Consider the following 22,749-nt stretch of genomic DNA (forward strand, 5'->3'; position numbering starts at 1 on the left):
CTGGGTGGTAGTAACTATGCACACACAGCCAGGGAGGGGACTTCCGGACACCCTCAGTGCCAGGAAGCTGCCAAGGAGGAAGAACCACCACCTGGCTCCCGAAGCCCAGGGCCCACTTTGGGCCTTGGAAGGCGTCTCCTCCCAGACTAATGCTGCCTTAGCAGAAAGATACCCTCAGATAATGTAACCCACACGGTGCCCAGAGTGAGGATGGAACAAGATGCCACTCTGCTGCACCCATGAAGCTACAATGCTTCTGGGTAGCAGGAACGTGCCCTCATGGCAGGAGATCTGGCCAGGCAAACTGCAGGGACCATCGGGTGTTCACAGAGACCGGTCCATCATGGCTGGGATGCATGCATGGAGAGCTGTGATGGATGCCCGGATATGACGTCAGAGGGAAGCTATTAAAGATGGCGGCCAATGGCTGCAGTGGCCACTGTTCTTTCCCTCTTGCAGTGGCCGGCCCTACATGCAAGGTGTATTTTCTCTTCTGTTTTCTTGAGGGGACTTCTTTGAAGCACTTCGCTTCTTCCACTTCTCTCTTTAATAAATGTTAAACTTTTAAGTTCATTACATGTCCTGCTGAATTCTTTGAACAGGAGGAGGCTGGAAAGCACCACTGGGCTCCTCACTGTTGGGTTAACACCCTGTTCCAGAACATGTCCTCTATTAAGAAGGGGGATGCAAGGCTGGGGATCTAGCTCAGTGGTTCCGCTGCCTGCCTCGCAAGTGCAAGGACCTGAACCGGTACAAAAAAAAAAAGAAGGGAGATGCAGGCAATTTATACCAAGATTTAGACAACTGGAGCTCTGCTCTAGAGCCCACATGTCCATTATCATATTAAAATTCTTGGCAGCAGTTATGGGTTCTGTTCTTAAAACTGGGAGTCTCTACCAGACAGATATCCATGGAGAAGACCACGGGGTCGGAGGACTTGGCCCCAAACGACCAGACAAAGGAGTTACTGATTGTTGGAGGTTCTTTTGGTCTGTGTGAGTTCTCACAAATCCGTTATGATGCTGTGAAGATTAAAATTGATCCTGAATTGGAAAAAAAGCTGAAAATGAATAAAATATCTTTAGAGTCAGAATCTGAGAAAATAAAGGACTCTATTTTGGAAGACTGGAAGAATATTAGTGGCCCAAGGCCTTGGGAAGATCCTGATCTCCTTCAAGGACGAAATCCAGAAATCCTTAAGACTAAGACAACGTGACTGTGCTCATTCTTTTTAAAAAATGTTATCAATGGGTCACACTGGATCACTGATTTAAAATTCTAGGTCTGTGGAAATCTGGCTATGAGTAATCTGATAGAAGATAAACTTGATTTTTAAAAAGTCAAAAAAAAAAAAAGACCAGGGGGACTGCAGGTCCAATTTCTCCTCGTCTCCTGTGGTAGAGCTCTCCCCGGCCCCCAGCCACTTCCTTCCCTTCCTGGACGCACAGGCTGACTTTCACATGGGCAGTGGGGGAGATTCCCTTCCTCTGACTCAGGCCTGCTCTCATCTGCAGGAGGAAGAAAAACAGATGTCCCAAGACATTACACTAAATCCAGGGCTCCAGAGGACCAGCAGTTTCTGCTTCCACTACCTCACTGTAAGGAAGGCTGAACTTGATTGTACAGGAACCGGAGGCCACAGCGGGTAAGGCATCACACAGGTCCCAGGTACACTTCCACAAAGCAGAGTGAACGACCCTAGCCAAAGCCTCCCTAACCCAATTCCTGACCCATAGAATCATAGTAAGAAGCCATTGTTGTTTTAAACTACTAAGTTTTAGGATGCTCTGTCTCAAAGCAATAGATAAATGACATATCCTGAGGCCCAAAGATGTCTAAAGACAGTGGTTCCCAACCTTTGTGGTACCAGGGACCAGTACCATGGAAGACAATTGGACGGGGGGGGGGGGGGCAGGATTAGATTCTCCTGAGGCCTGCACTCTAGTGCTCCCACACATGAAGCTCACAGTAGGGCCTGCGCTCCCACAAGAATCAAATCTGATCTGACTGGAAGGTGGAGAGCAGCTTATATACAGATGAAGCATCACCCACCTGCCCATGCCCACCTGCTGCTGTGTGGCCTGGTTCCTAACAGGAACCCAGGGTTTGGAGACCCTCATCTTAGGACAACCAGAAAAAAAGAATACGAAATAACCATACTGGTACACTTGGACAGCGTTGAACCTTAAAGGCAGTAGGTTTGTCAGAAGGACTCTAATAACAAAGGCAAAATCTGCAAAAGAAATTGTGTCCTACAGAATGTGGTGGGAGAAGACAGGGAAACAGGCAGAAGGTGCAGCCCCCCCAGGTGGCGTAAGCTATCATTGAAAGGAAAGACAGATCCCAAAGTGTCGATGCTGATTCCTCTCATATGAAGGTCCGAAATCAGCAAAAGTGTGTGTGGTGATGGAAGCTGGAATAGTAATTGGTTCTGTGGAAAGGAATCAGAAGTGGAAGGAGTGAGAGGGAAGATGTTCCACATCTCTGTCTGGGGGTGCTACGTGGGTAGGCGCACAAGTAAAAATGTACTCAGCCACACACTTAAGAGCTACACCTTTTGCTCTGAGTTATTCTCAATAATCAAATAAAAGAGCTGGGCGTGGTGGTGCATGCCTGTAATCCCACCACTCAGGAGGCTGAGGCAGGACGATCACCATGAGTTTGAGGCCAGCCTGGACGACATAGTGAGTTTGAGGCCAGGACTTTATAGTAAGACCCTATCTCAAAAACAAACAAACAAACAAAACAAAACAAGCCAGAGATTTAGCTCAGTGGTGCTGCCACCTACCTTACAAGCACAAGGTCCCGAGTTCAATCCCCGGTACCAAAAAAAAAAAAAAAACCCCAGAAGAAAACTAAACAAGAACAGAAGAAAAAATAGCAATCATCATCAATCCTCTTCTCCAGGATGGAATTAATGAGTCAGGACGGAGAGGGATTTAACACTTCCTGACTAAAATCATGGTGGGCCAGGGATTTAGCTCAGTGGTTCTGGTGCCTGCCTCGAAAATGCAAGGTCCTGAGTTTGATCCCCAGTACAAAAAAAAAAAAAAAAAAAAAAAAAATCATGTTATATAATCACTTCCTCTGACCAGTATATTAAAGAAATTCTTACAGGCAGGTTTCCCGTGGTGAGCAATTTGACATCTCTATTCATCAACCTCACAACCCAACTGTGTAAGGAAACTCTGTCCTTGGGCCGGGGATTTAGCTCAGTGGTTTCACTGCCTGCTGCGCAAGCGCAAGGACCAGAGTTCGATCCCTGGTACCAAAAAAAAAAAGGAAACTCTGTCCTCACAAAGAGATAAAGACACTGCAGCCCAGGTAACCTCAGCAGGCAGTGGCCAAGCCAGGAATGGGATGTGTCACCACAGGCCCTGTGCTGAGAACTGAGTGACAGGCCTGAAGCTCATCTTAGAAATGGCTGGAGCTGGGGGAGAACATGGGGGAATCGATCATGTTCACCTGACTGCAGGCTGCACTTGTCTCAGGAATAACGCCCTGTTCTCCCTGCCTGAAAGCCACGAGGAGCACAGGGAAATCAGAGCAGGGCCAGGCAGTGCCGAACAGTGCGCAGTCAGACTCACGACATCGAGTAGACTGAACGGGTAAAGACGTGCAATGTCAGCCCAGAGCATGGGTTCAATTAGCCACGCAGGATGCACTGCGTAGGGATGCCTTTTCATGAAACCAGCTGCAACAAGTCAAGGAAACACTGTGCTGGGCTATTCGTTTCTTCCCTGAATGCCTCCTCCTCCCAGGACATTGTGGATTTGTTCGGCAGATAGTACTCACCATGTCCATGATCAGATGTCCACAAAGAAAACATCTGTCGGCAGACTGCTGGAAGCCAGAGTACTGCAGAGGAAGAAAAGGAAAGTTAAACCTGGGCCAAGTGCATGAATCAGCCAAGAGAATGATATGGAACTGAGAAAGATGTGTAACCCTGTGCAGGAATCTGTCATCTGCTCAAGGACAGCACAACTGTGTGCTGAGTCATGGACCCTCCTCTGGCCACAAAAGGTATTACGCATACTAATGCCACTCACCCCAACCACACACGGAATGCCAGGCTCTGTTCCCTGGCATCACCTGGAAACTTGTAAGAACTGAAGACTCTTAAATCCCACAGCAGAGCCACTGAACTGGAAGCTCAGGTACAGGGTCTGGCAATCCGTATTTTCACAAGCCCTTCAGGGGAGCTCTGATGCATGCTCAAGTTGGGGATCACCTCTTAAATCTTAAAACAACTCTACAAGGTATATACTGTTATCCCGATTTGTCAAAGGGAAGCAAGGAGAGCTCTGAGAGGTCAAGTTTTTTTTTTTCTTTTTGGTACCGGGGATCGAACTCAGGATCTTTTGCTTTCGAAGCAGGCGTGGTGCCGCTGAGCTAAATCCCCAGTCCCTCCCAGAGGTTAAGTGATCTCTGAGGATTGCCTCAGTCACACAACCAATTTGGGGTAAGGACAGAATTGAGATTAAAGTCTGGTTCTCATTAAAAAGCTAATGTCATGCTGTGGGTGGAGCTCAATGGTAAAGCATGTGTTTAGTATGTGTTCAATCCCCAGTGGCAGAATAAAATTAAAATGCTAATGTTTTCTACAGTTAGCTTCAAAAAAATGATAAACATCTACTTTATCACCCCCCCACACACACACAGGGTCTTAAAGTCTTGAAAGCATCCTGGAAACTGGGCATCGTGGCACCCGCCTGTCATCCCAGCACTCTGGGAGGCTGAGGCAGGAAGATCACAAGTTTGAGCCCCAGCGAGACTTTTTCTCAAATTAAAAAACAGGCGGGAGGAGCTGAGGACGTGATTCAGTGTAAAGACCCCGGATTCTATCCCCACTGTGAAAAAAGAGGTTTATGATGGCGATGAAGGAGGAGGACAGAGCGGGGAAGGAAAGGGGGCAGAACCAAGCCTGCTGGATTCTACACACTGGTAGATATCTGAAGCTCAGGTACTAGAAATGCAACTTAATGGGAAAGGTACTGACTGGAAAGGCGGGAAAGGGAAAAATGGAGACCTTTCCCGCAACCACACGGCACATAGCCTAGGGTCAGCTGCGCATGCGCAGGCTCAACATTATTTTGCCTGGGATCCAGCCCCACCCCCAAGTGAGGTTCCAGTAGCTCTGGTGGGGCGGGCCCTGGCTCAAGCCTGGCCAATCAGAGTCCTGCATTCCTCCAGTACCAATGACTTTGGCCCCGGGTGGGCATGTGACCCACACATGGGCAATGAGTGCCAGGGATCCGTCTTCAGGCGGCAAAGGAGGGCTGGGCACGTGCACGTCTGTGACGCCGAGGCCCACGGTGCCAGAGCAGTTTGCGTTTGGTGTCTGTTACTAGCAAGCGAGAGCCATGATGAGCCACCTCCTCCCGGAAAACTAAAGGGAGCTCAGGAGACAGACTCAGAGACTGACACGATGGGGCTCAGCGCGGCCCCACAAGCAGGGCGACGGCTGACGCTGAGGCGCGGGCCCTGGGAGCTGCCCGGGGCCCTGGACTGGCAGAGGCGGGAGGCCGGGCCACACACTCACCAGGAAGTCTTCCTCACAGAATACTTTGCCGTTGACGAAGTAGAAGGCTTTTCCTCTCAGTCTCCGGCCTGAGGAAGGAACGCAAGGCCAGGGTAAAAAAAACCTTAGCACAGAGAGAAGGGGAGGCTGGAGCCAGCCCACAGCCCTTGCTGCGGTGTTTGTGCCTGTCGGATCGAGAGCTGCTTCCGGTTGCTTCCCGGAACTTGGTCCTCTCTGGAGATGCTACATTCCCGAAGATGTAACTGTCATCCCAAGTCTGCGTCACCAGAGCGTTGGGCAGTCAAGGCTGTGCTGGGAAATCCCGCCAACGATCAGAAGACGGTGCATACAGAACACCATCAAATCAGTAAGAAGATGGTCAATAACCCAGTGAGGAAAATGAGCCTAGGGTAGGAGAGGCCAGTGTGCAGAAACGGCTTGGGCCACAACCAGGGCTGTTAATAACAACCTAGTAACCACAACATAGTAAAAGACACCAATCCACCAGCTGACACAAATGAAAACACCGTGAGATTCCACCTTGCTCTGAGGATTAGCTATAAAACCACTATACTCAACAAAACGTGTTTGGTGACTGCGGGTGCAAGGGTCCATTGGGATGACCGCCTGGGAACACTTTATCAAGCACCACTAGAGCTGCAGAGCCACATGAACCCCAGCACAACGCCAGGGTTGCCCTTAGAAGATCCCCAAATGTGCATCAGGGGACCACATGCTGATGGCAGGGCAATGCTGTTTACAGAGAACCAGGAGCACCTTCAATGTTTCCCACAATACAAGATTTGATAATAAACGGAGGAAGACTAGAATTATACTCAGTGCATGAGGTACTACATAGCAGTCAACAGGAAAGGATTTAATCTATATATGTCTTTTGGGGGGGGGGGTTGTTTTTTTGAGACAGGGGCTCACTATGGAGTTCAGGCTGGCCTTGAACTCATTATGTAGCCAAGGCTGTCCTAGAACTCATGACAATTCTCCTGCCTCAGCCTCCTGTGTGCTGGGATTACAGGCCTGAGCCACCATGCCTGGCCATTGATAGAGCCACACTCAGAGTTCATTACAGCAGCTGCCCTAGGAAAGGAAGAGGCAGGATGAGAAGGAGAACCAAGGTGATTCTTAGTGATCTAGCATATTCTATTTCCTTTATAAAAATACACAGAACCAAAATAACATACATGCCTGTGCATTCTAGGTGATAGGTAAATAAGTCTTATTTTCCACATGTAAAACACTCAGACACAGACACATACACATACCTCTATCTTTAGATAAAACACCATAAACCAAAGGCAATAACAAACTAGAGAAAACATCTGTGCTATATGACAGAAAAAGATTAACCTCAATATGCAAATAACTCAATAATAGCTCTATATGAAAAAGAGTCAAGAATGGGAAAAGACCAGACAGCCAAGGTGGTGCACATCTTTAATCCCAGCACTCTGGGAGGCAGGCTGAGGCAGGAAGACCTCAAGATCTAACCTAGCAAGTTCTAGCAATTTAGTGAGTCCCTGTCTCAAAATAAAAAATTTTAAAAAGGCTGGGGATGTACAGTAGTTCCATTAAAAGGCCCTGGGTTCAATCCCCAGTACTGCAAAAGTAAATAAATAAATAATGGGAAAAACAAGCCACAAAGGAAGAATGAAAGACCAGTACTATAAAAAGAACCCTCTAGCTTTCCCCATATTTAAAAGACTATAAATTAGAATAGGCGCTAGGGGTGCAGCTCCATGACAGAGCGCTTGCCTAGCACATGTGAGACCTTGGGCTCAACCCCAGCACTGCAGAAAATAAACAGTAAGATATATTGTGCTTTACTGATCACATTGGCAAAGGTCGGAAAGAGTGGCGCTCAGGGTTGGTGGCAACACAGACTTTCACGCTCTTTGGGGTTCAGTAGACACTGAAACAAATTTTTAGGAAAGAAATTTGGTATTAAATATCCGTAGTTTCTTTAGTCCCTGTTCCTGCTGGTGTGCTAGAGCCAGTTTATGCCAGCTTGGGACAACGGGCCAAATAATATACAATAAGTCTTTTTTTCCTGTATATATAATTTATATATATAATTTATTAGTATGCTACTGCTTTGTTCCTGTAAGTCATCAAAAATCTGTTAAATTTCTAGCAAGCTATACTCATCAGCATGTTTTTGTTTGTTTGTTTTGGTACTGGGGATCGAACTCGGGACCTTCCTCTTTTGAGGCAGGTGGCACCACTGAGCTAAATCCCCGGCCCTCTTAGGAAATAAATGATGGTGGGCCGGGGATTTAGCTCAGGGGTTCCAGTGTCTGCCTTGCAAGCGCAAGGTCCCTGAAGCGTTCCGAAGCTGCTCCTCTCTCAAAGCTACGGCCGCCCTCACTTCTAGAAGGTTCCCATCCTGAAGCCTCACAGCTATTTCCTGACTCTGCCAACCTAGGCTGACAAGAATGTCTTCGGCCCAGTGACTTCAGGGTTCACCAACAGAACGCCCTGCACGGCCATGAAATTAGTTGTGATTTCTCGCTTAAGCCTTTCTCTCTATAAGGACCCGAGCAGGCTCAGCATTTGGGAAAAGGAGATGCCAGAGTTTCTCTTCTGCCTTTTGCTCCATTAGACACCTGGGTGGGAGATGTGCTGCCCTCAGCCCTCCCAGGAGCGACGCGACAGGGACCCAGTCAGCCCTCTTTGGGAAGAGCTGCGTCACCAGCAAGGAAAACGAGCCACTCATTCATTGTCTGATCACAAATAAGTCCAAGACCACCGGGGCTGGCGCTTTGGCCCTTCCTGGAGAGCAGAGGCTGTAGTTCCGGAGGGGGCCACTAGAGGGAGCCAGGCTGCCTGCAGGAAACAGGACTTCCGGGGCGGGGCGGGGCGGGGCGGGGCCTCCCCCGCCTCCCCCGCCTCCCCGAGCCGCACACCACTCTGGGAGCTGCCCAGCAATCCGAGCCTCTGTTGCAGAAACCACGGAGGAAGATCACCACGGATAACAGGGTTTTAACAAACACATCCACAAGAGCTTTGTCATCTGTGAGGGCGACAGGGACGCCGAGGCCTGGGCGGCTGGCACTGTGCTGTCCTAAGCTACTGGTGGGGGTGGGAAGCACTCAGCTCTGACTCACGGGGCCATCCCGTACCCAGCTTTGCAAAACAGTGACCAGTGTGGGTAAATATTTACTCGGCTCCACACTGGAGGCCTGAGAGGAACAATTACATAACACGGAGCACATCTCAATCGTGAAGTGTCACACAGCCACTTAAAATGCCACCTGGGCAGTTCCCGGGACACCGGAAGATGCCCACGTGGCAGGAGGGGCTGGAGGACATTCCAGTGTGCTCAAGGAGGCGCCGCTGCAGAATGAACACTCCGATCGGTCGCCGTCAGCACGGGGAATTTCACTTCCCACTTCACGTACTTCAATATTCTAAACTTCACTCCAGTATTAGGTACACTGGTGGGTAGTAGCTGAGGGACAGAAATCTCACTTCCGTGTATGTGTTGTACCAGGTTGAATCCAGGACCTTCTTAGTGACGTCCCAGGCCCTTTTGAGACAGGGGCTTGCTCAAACTGGTGTTCTCCCTGCCTCAGCCTCCTGGCGTGCTAGGATCACAGGCCCACACCACTTAGCAGGCTGAAACTGTGCCTTTTCTTTTTTTTCTTGTTTACTTCATTTTGATATTCCGTTTTTCTAGAATGATGTGTAATGTGAAGACATTATTTTAAATTAATATAAAATCTTATACTATGAAAAGAAAAAACACTTAAGAATTGTGTATCTCAAAAAAAAAAAAAAAAAAGAATTGTGTGTCTAACCTACATGAAGAGGAAGTCCACCATCGAGTAAAGGCAGGTGATATAGGTTTGTATGTTGTTTGCTTCTTCGGCCTTCCCTGCCCTTCCCTAAATGTCTGCTGATGAACAAGCACTACTCTGAGTTTCATTTTATTTATTTAGGCTTTTTTTTTGAGACAAGGTCTTGCTATGTAGCCCAGGCTGGCCTCGAATTTGAGGTGATTCTCTTGCCTCAGACTCCCAAGTGCTGGGATCACAGGTGTGCGCCACCCTGCCTGGCTTGAGCTCCATTTTAGAGCTCACCCAGCTGGCTACAGGCACCTCCCTGCCCCTGGATCTGGGCACCCCCCCCCATCCAGACACCAGAGGCTGGGGAGGGGCCGAGCAGCTGCATCTGACCTCCCCTTATCCAAAATTCAAAACCCGAGGCCCCTCCCCACAAATAGACCCTAGAGGGTGGAACTGACTTGCTCTTAACAACTCAAACTGCAGTTTTCACTCCAGGTTTTAAAACCACCAGAGCTCGGAAACTGCACACGGCATTCAGTGGGTTGGTATGGTGTCAGAGCAGGGCAGAAAAGGGACCGACACCTGCTGATGGCTTCTATGTTCCAGGCACCGTGTCTGGGGCTTTCGAGTTTTCTGAAAGTGATTTAAAGCCTTGCCGTGTTATGCATCATAGCCCCACCCCATCCCTCACTGCCACCTGTCCTCACCAGGAAGTGCACACAAGCACTTCCCCCTCCAAGTCGCCCCACTCCAGGTGTCAGAGCCTGGAGAGGGTGCCCGGCACAGTGAGGCAGAAGTGAAGGCACACCTTGGTGGTATCTAGGGCAAGCCTAGGACAAGAGAACGCATACTCCCAGCTGGGCGAGGGGGCACACACTACACCCTCAGCCCAAAACGCGATTCCTTCACAAGTGAGGAGACCGCAGTTCCCCAAGAGGGCGGGTGTCCCCCACCCTGACGTCTATGCTTGATGCATGGCACCAGGGGGCCACCAGCATTACTGAGTGCCACCTATGTGGAGAACCCAGCTTCTCTTCCCACTAGCGAACAGGGAAGGAAGTCTTTACACCCAAGGCTCTTCTATACAGCAGGCCTGGACTGACCTCGCGCAGGGGCCGTGGGCGATTCTGTGCGGAGCCCTCGGGGTGACACACACCCAGAGGAGACTGGCTGGAAGAGGCTGGAATGCCCACTTTGGGGGCGAGGGGACCCCTGGGGTGGGCCGCGGCCGGCAGAACAGCTACCGGGGCTTTCGAGGCAGGGAGGCGGCAGGGAGACCGTGTTCTCCAGGCAGAATCGCGCCGGGCCCGACCACGGAAGCAGACACAGCCGGCGGGACCACTCAGGGCCCGCTGCCCCTGTGCCGGGCAGAGCTGGGGCAGGACCCGCCTCCGGGACTCCAAGCTAGAGCCCCGGCCACCACTGGGTGGCGCCAGAGCGCAGCTGGCGATCAGCGGGGCGCAGCCTTTCCCTCACCCCTAATGTGGGCGCCCCACACTGCAGGGACCTTTCTTACCCAACTACGGCGGGGTTTCACTGAGTCTCCATTTTGCCAGCGGGGGAACAAAAGCTAAAGCGGTCAAGTGACCTATGGAGCTAAAAGATGCGTTAGGGTTCAAGCCCAGGTCCTTCTGGGGCAAAATGTTTTTGTTCTTGGTCTCTCTTTTTTTTTTTTTTTTTACCAGGGATTGAACTCAGGTCCTTGCACTTGCGAAGCAGGCTTGGAGCCACTGAGCTAAATCCCTGTGCCTGTTTTGGGTCTTTTGAGACAGGGTGTGGCTATGTAGTTCAGGCTGGCTTTGAACTCACCACTCACCCCTCCAGGTCGGGCTGCCGGGAGGCCTCTTCCTGCTCCCTGACGTCTGGTGTTGCATGTGACCCGGAGAGAACTTAGCACCTCTCCTGCCCTTCTGGGGCACCCACCCCTCCAGTGGGGAGCGCCCGCTCACACCCTAGTCACCTCCAAACATCGCAGCTCTGGCATCAGGGCTCCCACACACGACGTGGGAACCACAGGTGGGCTGGTCACAACACAGGCTGCCGGGCTGGGCCGCAACTTCTGATCAGAGAAGTGGGTCCAGGGACCATGCTTTGAGAACCAATGACTGAGGCTCTGCCCATCCTGGTCCAAGCAAAGCGCTAAGACTGAGCCTAGACCACTCCGGGGTCATCAGCATCAAACACAAAAAGGCTGGCTGGGTATCAGGCTCATGTTACAGCTTAAAATTCTGCTTTCAAAATCGGGCCGCTGCCAGGCCTGGGTGGTGGTGCACACCTCAAATCTCAGCACCCAGAAGGCTGAGGCAGGAGGATCGCTGTGAGTTCTAGGCCAGCCTGGGCTGCACAGTGAGTTCAAGATCAGCCTGAACTACAGAGCAAGAGCCTGCTCTAAACAAAACAAATGAATCCCCCACCAGGACACAGCAGGCGACAGACTCGCTGGCCACGCACCAGAGTTCTGGAAGACAGTCGTCAAAAGTGCTGCTATCTTCCAGGGCCACAGAGCTTATAAAACCCTAACTGGTGAATGTACAGAGAAACTGCTCCAAAGACACTTCCCACAGAGCCACTCCGCTTCTGCTCCCAGGGCACCCTCGCTGAGAAGGTCACGAGGTCCCGAGGAAGCTTGCACAGGGGCTCACTCTGGGCAGCCACGAGACACAGGTACAGCCCGACACGGTCGGTCACATATGCTCCCGCCTCCCTTCCAGAACCAGATAGGATGTCACCGACTCTGACAAAGTAACCGTCCTTAGCCCAAGACTCCCCATGGATTTCAGTTCCCAAACACCTCGCCCTACAGCAGAGGGAGGCTTTCCCGGCGCGGAGCGGAGAACAGGTGCCGGAAGTGAGCGGGCACCTGACCAGGACTTGGTGGTCGGGGTGGTCGGTCCGCCAGTCCCATCCACCTGCCCCACAAGGCTCTGCAGATGCAGAGTTGAATAAAATAACCAAGAGGCACAGTTCCAGGTCTCTAGCCAGCACTCGATGGCCTCTTGTGACCTGGACATCAGTGCACAAAATTCTACCAGCCCCACTATGAATGGCTTTTTCCAGAGTAGGTGAACTGCAAATAGGTGCCGTTGGCTAGGCGTGGTGGTGCACGCCTGTCATCCCAGCACTCTGGTAGGCTGAGGCAGGAGGACTACAAGTTTGATCCCAGGCTGGGCAACTTAGTGACTTAGCAAGACTATCTCAAAATAAAGCATAAAAAGGGGGTGGGGATGCAGCTCAATCCCCAGGGCCGGGGTTAGGGGTAATGCTAATAAATACAACGAAAAAAAACCGAGTTGGCTTGGCTCAAAGGAAACAGATGTTGCAGGCTCACCTGGGCTCAGCAAGCCAAGGAACAGGGCAGAGTGGGAGTGGGACTGCTCAGCCCGGGGTCCCCTCGCCTCCTCCTCCTCCTCCTCCTCCTCCTCCTCCCAGGAAGGGGACCCCGGGCTGCCCGAGCCCTTTGAGTCACTTGGCAGAGGTGTCATAGCTGGGACACGAGGAGGTGTCACAGTGGGGAAGCCAGCAACAGCCAGCTTGGTCTGTTCCCCATGCCCTGGTCCCGTTAGCGACCTTTGGTTTCCACCAGTGACACCTACGTGGGCTGCAATGACAAGTCCTTCTCAGCCCTGCTGTGGTTATGAGCAGCGGGGGTGGCCTTTAATTTCCCTCTGTCACTTACTTTCCTGTAAAATGCAGTTGCACAGAAAACGAAACATACAGTCCAGGCCCCAACACAGTGCATCCAGCGCGACGGATGCAGTCACTGGCCGGCGGGTGTCAGAGTCCCTATGCACCCTGCCTGCCGTCTGCCCCAATGTGTCTCTTTCTTGCCACTCCCAGGGCATTTTCCATATTTTTTTTTTTTTAACTTTTTGAGTCAGGGTCTCACCATGCAGTCTAGGCTGACCTTGAACTCATTATGTAAACCAGGCTGCTAGCCTTGAGTTCATGGCAATCCTCCTGCCTCAGCCTCCCAAGTGCTGGGATTACAGGCCTGCACCACCATGCCCGGGTCTTTCTTGTTCTTGCAGTGTTGCAAATCCACTCCTCTGCTTTTCTGTTCCCACTGCAGCAGGCCATTGCAGACCAGACCAAGGGAGAGAACGCTGGGCCGTGAAAGCCCAGAGCTGGTGCAGGGTCCATGCGGGGCACTCAGCTCGGTGCTGCCGAGGAAAGGAACCAAGATCCCGAGATCAGAGACACCTGAGGCGGCGAGGCCAGAGGTTGTTCAGGGTGGACAGAGCCCCTGCTCCCTCCAGCTGAGCCTGGGGAACAACAGGCCACCTGAGCGGCTCCGAGGCCATCAGCAAGTCCAAAAATCGAGGCTGGGAAGGATGGCTCTTTTCAGCTGCTAATGGCATCATCCACAGCAAAGCCCAGAAGAGTGAAAGAATGCACAATATCCAGGGCTCGTAGGACAAAACCTACAACATCTAGTGTCCAAAGTAACCAGGCACCCAGGGGCAGAAGCACAGTCCTGACACCCCAGCACTCGGAGGCTGAGGCAGGAGGATCACCATGAGTTCAAGGACCAGCCTGAGCTGCACAGGGAGACCCTGTCTCAAAAAACCAAACGACCCAAACAGTTGACAAGACCTTTCCCGTGGCTCCGGCTGCTCTGCACTTCCTGCCGGGTCACAGCACTCAGGAAACACCTCCCTCCCAAGGGCTAGGTCCTCAAGTCCTCCTCCCCTCAGGTGAGGAAATGGCGCTCTGTGGTGTCCTGCGGGCTGTCACCCTTGGAGACTTTCCCCAGCTGGAAACTGGAAATGGAAACTAGAAACGAAGGACGGCTCACTATCAAACCCACTTCGGCGGGTGTGACCGCTGGTGCCCGAGGGAGAGGACGACCTCACAGGACCTCAGGACAAGGGGGTCCTGTTTCCTCCAGGTCCGTCAGGTGGCAGATTGCGAGCAGCCTCCAGCCAGGCTGCTCCAGTGCAGCCACCCTGTGGCCTGAGTGACCTCTCTGCTCGGCCCTCTGTGGCCCCCCAGCTGCCTCAGCTCCCTGCTCCCCAGACCGGGGGCTCTCGTGTTCCCAGCCTCAGCCAAGTGAAGTTTCCAACTCATGCAGCTGAAAAGTAAGAGAAACTGTGAACACTAACAAATGTGGTCAACAGCTTCACCATGACTTCCGAGTGGAATTTCCTTAATCTTTACAAAACGAACAAAATCTTCCTATTTACTTATCTATTTGTTTTCAGACAGAGCCTTGCTAGGCTGGCCTCGAATTTGGAGCGATCCTCCTGCCTCAGCCTCCCAAGAGCTGGGATCACAGGTGTGCACCGCCAGGTCTGGTTCCAGACTGTTTTAGAGGGGACCCAAGCCCCTGCCTGTTTCCTTGCTGCTGGTCTGGTCTGCAGGGACCCCCATCAGGGCGCTTTTCTTCCCTGCATTCCTCCTCTCTGGCCACAGATGGCGCCAGCTCCTCCTCAGACTCAGACGCCACCTGACACCCAGAGCTTCCGTGCGGGCCACTGCCACTCCTGCCCTCCTGCTCCAGGGTGCAGGGTGCCGAGTGTGGGGCACAGCACTCATCTCCATGGCAGCCATACACAGCAAGGAAAGGGACCTTTGGGAACAGACAACCGTGGCTCCCTGCTTACTTCAGGCAGGAGCAGCAAGGAGACCTCGGGAAGGGGAGACTGGTACAAACACAGCCAGAAACAAGGCTGCGGGACGCCACGGTCGGTTACCATGGAGCTGCAACAGTGCTCCTGGCGAGGGCGACACGGTGTTCCATCCAGGTGTGCGGGCGGGCAGGGTGCGCTGTTTACACGTTATGATCAGAGCTCCAAGGAATGCGCACAAACCTGGACCAAACCTGGGAAGGAAAATTTAAAAGGCTCCAGCCGGGCCGGGCTCTGACTTTGCATTCTGATGTACGGTTCTCACAGGCAGCTGAACACTGACCATAGCTGCTCCTGACCCTGAGCCAGAAATGGGAGCACCGTGCAGGGGACCCACCTGTCCCTGGAAAAAAGGGGACGCAAGTCCTGCCCCTGGGGATGGAGCTGGGGCTCCCAGGCCGTCGGCTGTCCCCAGGGCTGTGCCTCCATGTCCCCGCTCCACACTGCAGCCACCCCACTCCTGTCGCAGTGCCATTCCTTGGACCGACGGGGACAGGGACCCAGGAAGCTGCCCAAGGACTCACAGGGCCTGAACCCAGCCACTGAGGTAAAGCAGCAGGGCATCAGCAAAACAAAGGCCAGCTCCTTCTGCCCAGTGGAAGCTGCTGACACAGGCCTGGCCCCCAGCACGCAGAGGCACGCAGGATGGTCACGCAGCCCCACACGATCGCCGCTGACGGAGCCCAGGGCTCTGCGCCCTCGGCAGCGCCAGGGGAATCCCAGCTTCTGGGCACCAGGCAAGCAGAGGTCGCTGTGGAGCGGCCTGGAGCCCAGCCTTCCGGCTGACAGACAGGGCCCACAGTGCTCGGACACCGACGGCTCCAGAGCACTGTGGTCGGAGGCATGGAAGTAAGAAAGGGACGCTCAGGGTGACAGGGAGAGGAAGGAGGAAGTGACAGGCAGGGCACCGCCAGACCACAAGCAGAGACTCTGAATGTGCGCCCAGGAAAACCTGTGAGGCTCGGTCCTCTCAGGGGCAGAGGGCTCCCCTAGCAGCCTTGTGTGGAGCTGGCCAGGGCCGGCCGGCCGCACTGCGCCTGGGTCCCCCTAAAGTGGCTGTGCTGCAGTCCCAACCCCCAAGCCCACGGCACAAAGGGGCAGGGCCTCAGGCCTGGGGATCTGGCCCTGATCAACGTGGCCCGGGGCTCCTGCGCCCTTCCGGGAGGACCCAGAGAAAGGCACCATCGGACCCAGGAAGCGGCCTTCCCCAGACACCCAGGCTGGAAGGCCGGAAACTGGGCCTTGGCCTTCCCAGCTTCCAGAACAGCAAGAAACAAATCCTGTCGTTCCTAAGCCACCCAGGTACGGAGCTCTGCTGTGGCAGCACCAGAAGGTGAGGTGCTCTCCTCCCAACAGCTTTCCTGGTCCAAGCACTAACTCAAGACGTGAAAAACAGCCTCTGGTTGGTGTTTATTCTTTTTCCTGGTAAGCAGAGCAAATACTGAGAAGCAGCTGTAAGATAAGTTTTAAAGGATGGTCTGAGCATGATTCCCATACAGATAAACCACAGACATGCCTCAGAAGATCTGATTTAACCTATCAGTTCACGAGGGAACCAATACGATGCTGCGACCAGGTGAAGGGAAAGAGCCAGGCATCAAGAAGGCTGAAATAAAGTTCCTTAGTTGACGCAAACTGGTTGGTGCCACAAGGCAGCATCAACCACCCGACACCACGTGCTCCCACCAGCTTCCTACAGCAAATAGCACGACAGAGCTCAGAGACAGGGAAAGGAAAGGCCAGGCTGGGGAAGCAGGCTCCAGGCAACTCCACAGGGGACAGGCAGGGCATCCCTTGAGCAGCCCCAAGTCTTCCCCAGTGTTTGCCTACAAGGGTGAGCACTGCTTAAGGCACAAACCTGCCTGAGGAGCTCCACCCTGGAAACCCCACCCCTGAGCTTGCTGGGGCCTCCCTGGGTCTTCAGTCTCCCTAGGTGATTCTAGTGAGCTGCTAGGTTCCAGGCAGCAGGCCAGAAGGTAAGAAAGACCTCTCCACCTTGACACTGGGGCTCTGTGCTGCTTCCTTGGAACTGAGAGCCGCCAGATGCAGGGTGACCCAGAGTGACCCTCAGTGTGACCTTGGCCTTCCAAAAACCCTTCTCCAAGTTCATCTGCAGTGGTAGAGACCACAACACAAGCCCAGTTCATGACTTGGTTGCCAGATGTGGCCGACGGCCTGCATGACAGCCTCTTCCACGGCACACAGCAGCCGGAAGTTCATGTCCCCGGCTGTCACTTTAATCACCCATGCACTGGCGTACAGACACCCTCAGATGTGAGCTCAGGAGCTCTAGTGTGTGTGTGGTGCACTCACACATGAGCACAGGGCCACACATACACACACCTCTCAGCCGCTCCAGATCCAAGATGGGGCCAAACAGCTACACGGCAGCCTGCGTCACACTGGCTGAGGGGCTGCCCGGAGGCCTGCAGCTGGGGCGGCGGTCAGCAGGCAGACGGGGAGGAGCCCAAGGCACCCACCCCATCCTCCCTCCGCGCCCACACTTACTGCAGGAGGCACAGGTAAAGCAGGCGTCGTGGTAGAGGTTGCCCATGGCCTGGCAGGCCTGGCCGGCCCCAAACACTCCTTTGCTGCATTTCACGCAGGCTCCTGCAGGGCAAGAACACACCAGTGAGTCCAGGGAGCCAAGAGGGTAAACTGAGTCACAGCAAAGCCGAGGGACAGGGCTAGAAGCCGCCCTCTCCAAGATCAGCCCAGCGCCAAATCCCTGGGTGGCTCCTTCAGATGTCTGTCCCTTCTGGCGAGCAGCCTTCTTTTTTCTGTTTTTGCTGGATGGACAAATTTCTTATTTTTATTGGTCCACGTGCAGTGCATGATTCCCTTCATCTTGGAATCGCACTCTTACATCCCTTCCCTTCCCTCCCTCCATCCCTTGGCCCTTAGGGTCTGCAAGAGCTCTCTCTCCCCGGGCTGGAAGCAGCCCCAGGCAGGACGCGGCCCTGACCCTGCGCCCTGGCCTCCTCTAGGGTCCAGAAAACTGAGCCGGCCAACCCACGCCCTTGCCCAGAGTTCTCAGAAGATGCCTGGGGCCCAGCTGCAGCAGGAGTGCACCTGGCCGGCAGGTGGGCCAGGGACTCTCAATCAAATCACTGCCTTTAATGCTCTGTGAACCCCTCCAACTAGGACTATTACCCTCGCTTGTTATGAAAAGGACCAGACCTGAGTGGTGCCTCCCCCTGCACGCCCACCCCTGATGATGGCTCCCACACCCTCTCTCCTCCCCTGCAGCCCCAGGCCTGAAGGCAGCGCATGGACCAGAAACCAGGCTCTTTCCCACAGCCTCTGGCTTGCTACTCCTGCAGCTTCCTCCCCGGAAGTGGAAGTCAGTTCCTCCTGCTGTGCAGGTTCCAGGAGCAGCAGGATAAAAATTTAAGAACTGTCAGCGCTGTGAGGCTGGGCTCCTCATCTGCAAGACCAGCAGCTCCTGGGGTACAGCCCAGGGCAAAGGAATCCTGCCTCTTGAGCCATGGCCCACAGCGAGAAGGTGCTGCAGCATAAATAAGCTCGCTGGGCTGTTCCGGGGCTCCCCACCCTTGCCTGCCTGTGAATGGGCCGAGTCTCTCCATCCCGGCCAGCCCAGCATCCCCATGCCAGCAGCACAGGGTGGGGACGGGGCTTGAAGTCCCTTGGAAGAACTCCCCGTGACAGGGAAGCGAAGACATCACAACTATGTAAGTAATATGCCAGTTTAAAAAAAAAAGGGCCGGCATGTGGTGTGCACCTGTAATCCCAGCATTTGGGAGGCTGAGGCAGGAGGATCACTGTGAGTTCAAGGCCAGTCTGGTTTCCACAGTGAGTTCAAGGTCAGCCTGGCCAACTCAGTGAGGTCCTAGCTCAGAATAAAAAGGCTGGGACATAGCTCAGTGGTAGGAGAGTCCCTGAGCTCAGTCCACAGTACTGAAAAGAAATATTCAAGGAGAAAATACACCAAAATAGGTAGAGTATTTCTCCTTCTCCTTCTCCCTCCCTCCCCCTTCCTCTTCTTCATTTTTCTTTTCTATTCTTTTGCAGGGCTGGGGATTGAAACCAGGGCCTGGCACATCCCTGGCAAGTGCTCTATTGCTGAGGTACAATCCAGCCCCAGCTTGTTGTTTATTTTAGAGTAGGAACCATTTATTGAGAGAAAGACAGCTTCTGTCTAGGAGAGACAGAAGGGGTTCCGAGTGGGTGGCCCCCACCTTATTTCGGAGGCGTTTGCTTCAAAGTAAGCTGCAGACGGCAGCCCACGTCACCCCTGGACTTCCTCCCTAAACACTGTCATTACCGGAGTCTGCGCTCTGCCCACACTTAACTATTCTCAAGTGCAACTCGGGAACAGTGAAACACACAAATTACAAGCCTCCCATGCGGCACATTTCAGCCAATCCCCCGTGTAACACAACCCTAACCGGACAGAGTCCTCCTGACAGGCCGACGGAGGCATCCGTGCCCGCTCCTGGCTCCTCTTCATGGGGCTCCGAGTGCTCCCAGCGAGCCAGACACAAAGCAAGGAAGGAAGGAAGCCCTGGGCCGGCGGGGAGGGGTCCTGCCACGGGCAACAGGAAGACCGCCGGCCCATCCGCAGGCCTGGGTGGGGGCAGAGCATGCACTGCTGCTTCGCGATCCTGGGCGCCCCAGTTCCAGGAAGGCCCTGCTGCTGGCTGAAGGCCACGCAGCTGGGGAGTGGAGATGGACCTGAACCCGGCTCCTCCACTGTGTGGCTCTTCCAGCCTCAGCCCTGTGGCCCTCGGGATGGGCCAGGACCAGCGCTGCCCTAGATGAACAGGTCTCCTCCGGCCCGCCGGCAGCTGCGTCCTGGAGTCCGGTGCAGACTCTGAGCAGAGAGAGGCGGGGCCCACAGGGAGGAGAGCAAGGGATGAGTGCTCAGCTCCCTCAGGGGCCCGGGCTGGGCAGAGACCCCACCCTCTGCACTGTAACCATCCCAGCCCTAGGGCTGCAGAGCAACGGCAGAGCGCGAGGGGCGGGCACGCTCCCTGAAACTGAACCTGCTGCCCTGTAACCCATCTCCAAACTGCAGCCGGAGGGATTTCTTTTTCTTTTTTTTGAGACAGGCTCTCACTTTGGAGTCCAGGCTGGCCTTGAACTCCAAACCCTCCTGCCTCAGCCTCTCAGTGCTGAGATTACGGGTGTAATCACCACCACACCCGCTCGGGATGATCTTTAAAAAAACAACTGAATGAAGTAAAAGAGAAAACCCAGACATTTAAAGGAAACCCACACATTTAAAGGAAACCCACACATTTAAAGGGTGCAATCTGTAAGTTCTGACATTTGCCTTCACTGTGAAATCACTACTGAAGCGACACACAGACCCCCAGAGTCACAGGTCCTCCTCACCCCTTGTCTATCCAGCCCCTCCCCATTGGATACAGGTGAGGTTTCCGGTTTGGGACAATTATATAAAGCTGCTAGCAATACACGCGCGCACACAGGTTCATTTCCTCTCCTCTTGTGCCACTTCGACAATGTTAGCTCTCTTTTTTTCTTAGTACTGTTTTCAGTATGTAATGATTACATTTGTCCTGAGGAGTTGGTACACATACATAACACATCTTAGTTCATTTCTTTTCAGGGTTGAATGATATTCCACTTTATGGACGTACCACAGTTTCTTTATCCCTTTACTTACGGAAGAACAATTTGCTTCAAGTTTGGGCAATTATGAGCAAAGTTGCTATAAACACCCATTTAGCTCATCTGACTACATGCTAAGGAGTATCATGAGTGATCACATGGTAAAACAAACAAAAAAAATGCTTAGTTTTCTAAGAAGCTGCCAAACTATCATCCAAATGCCGGTACAGGACTTTTTAAAGAAATTATACTATTTCTACAGGACAGGGCCAGGACTAGGGGCAGTTTCCTGTTTTAAAAGACATGCAGCCCCAGGCAGCAGCCATGGAGGAGAGTCTCAGCCCGAGCTCTCCCTTGTGGGCAGAGCCTTCAGAACAGGGGCTGCCCAGCCAGGCCGGCTCTCCTCAAAGGCTACAGCTGGGTGGCAGGGCCGATGCGAACTTGGAGCCCGGCACCCAGGACAGGCCACTCACACTGGGATGTGTGAGGACACTGCATCCTGCAAGGGCCGCACACTTCCCCTCGTCAGAGCTATGCCAAATTCTGCCATGGAGGGAACAGGACACTGTTAGTACTGCAGCCAGCGGGGTCGTTCTGGTTCGGTATGAATGGCACCAGTGAGCTGGAACCGCCTGGCCCAGCTACACAGCAGTGGTTTCAAACTGCCGAAGTAGGTGGAGACTCTTCTCAAAGTGCCTTTGGGACACAGGAAAGGGCAGTCTTTGAGCAGAGCCTCTCGGCCTCCTGGGCAGCAGGCAGCGTCCCTGAGCAGCAGCTGCTGAGTCCCAGACCAGACCAGACATGCCCGGCCTCCACCCCGTGAAGATCCACTGCATGCCAGCCCAGAGCCCAGCGCAGGCCCCCAGCCACTGCCCTCCAGGCCACTCGAACTCATAAAGCACCCGCAGGCGCCGGAGCTGGGAGCCCACGGGCTCCAGTGGGGTGGAGGTGCCTGCCAGGTTGTGGCCAGGGCTCCCAGCAGAGCCAGACCCAGCGGCACCCCACGAGGCCCTGGCGCCCCCACCTCCGTACTGGGCCTGCCTTCCAGCACCCTCTGCAAGGCAGTGGCGGGGGCCTCGCCAAGCCACAAAGGAAGCATTCAAGGCCACTCTGGGCTGCGGGCATTGCACCAGCCTCCGCTCTCCAGCTTCCATTCCAGCGCCCAAGGCCTCAAAGCCACAAGGGCCTCACTCTGTTGCAGGGGAAAAGGAAGTCGCTGGTGCAATTTCCCAATCACGGTGCACTTGGGTTCGCCTTGCTGGCCAAAGGTGCCCCAGCAGGCCCTGCACACAAAGATGAACGCACACTGCCAGGCATGGCGATGCATGCCTGTGATCCCAGCATCCGGGAGGCTGAGGCAGGAGGATCACCGTGAGTTTGAGGTCAGCCTGGGCTACTAATAAGACTGTCTCAAAAAAAAAAAATCTGGGGATTCAAATCTTCCCTTTGTCTACTCTTACTTGTTTGTTTTTGGTACCCAATCGAACGCAGGACCTTGTGCTTGCAAGGTAGGCAGCTGAACCACTGAGCTAAATCCCTGACCCTGTTTTGTTTTTTTTTTACTTATGTTTGTCTTGTGTTTGTTTGTTTCTGAGTCAGGGTCTCGGTGTATGGTTCAGCCCGGCCTTGAACCCACTATGTAGCCCAGGCTGGTTTTGTACTTGCAGTGATCCTCGTGCCTCAGCCTCCCGGATGCTGGGATGACAGGCATCCACCACCATGCCCAGGTGAAAAATCTTCCTTGAAACCAGAGATCAAACTCCCATGGAGGGAAAGACTAGTGGTTAAACATGCCTGGAAGCATGAGGTCATGGGTTCCACCCAAGCACCAAGAAACCCACGCACTCGCACTCCCATGTAAAAGATGCCCACCAGAGAGCAGCAGCCAAGAAACCATGTTCAGGGGGAGCAACAGCTGAGGGAATTCTGTACCAACATACTGCTAAATAATTCTTCTCCTCCTTTATAATTTAGTTATGAAGTGTAATTAACTTTCTGCATAATTTAATCATTTTCCACAACTGCCTCTCTTTGTTCAACCTGACAGACAAACAAGTATGATCTCCCCCTTCTTAGGGTCTTGATTCCCTAAGGAAGGGCTGGGGTCACACGAAACGGACCTGAAGGATCCATGAACCCTGAGGCTCCTCTCCTGTCTACCGGCTGTCGATGCCCGCAGGCTCGGGCAGGGGAGAAAGGAAGT

At 53.4% G+C, this 22,749-nt stretch overlaps 1 protein-coding gene across 2 annotated transcripts in view; it reads right to left on the minus strand.

Moving 5' to 3' along the window:
- The window catches only part of Limd1 (LIM domain containing 1), a 41,499-nt gene that overhangs the window by 7,272 nt on the left and 11,478 nt on the right, over window positions 1-22,749 (minus strand). For both annotated transcript variants that reach the window (XM_087186869.1, XM_004835044.4), the window contains exons 2-4: window positions 17,460-17,561; window positions 5,543-5,610; window positions 3,796-3,858 (exon numbers count right to left, since the gene is read on the minus strand). In XM_087186869.1, coding sequence (XP_087042995.1) covers window positions 3,796-3,858; window positions 5,543-5,610; window positions 17,460-17,561 — 233 coding nt within the window. The remainder of the gene's footprint in view (window positions 1-3,795; window positions 3,859-5,542; window positions 5,611-17,459; window positions 17,562-22,749) is intronic.

This window comes from Heterocephalus glaber, unplaced genomic scaffold (assembly GCF_053883595.1).
Source record: "Heterocephalus glaber isolate CG9 unplaced genomic scaffold, H.glaber_assembly_v1.0 deba00001504, whole genome shotgun sequence".
NCBI lineage: Eukaryota > Metazoa > Chordata > Mammalia > Rodentia > Bathyergidae > Heterocephalus > Heterocephalus glaber.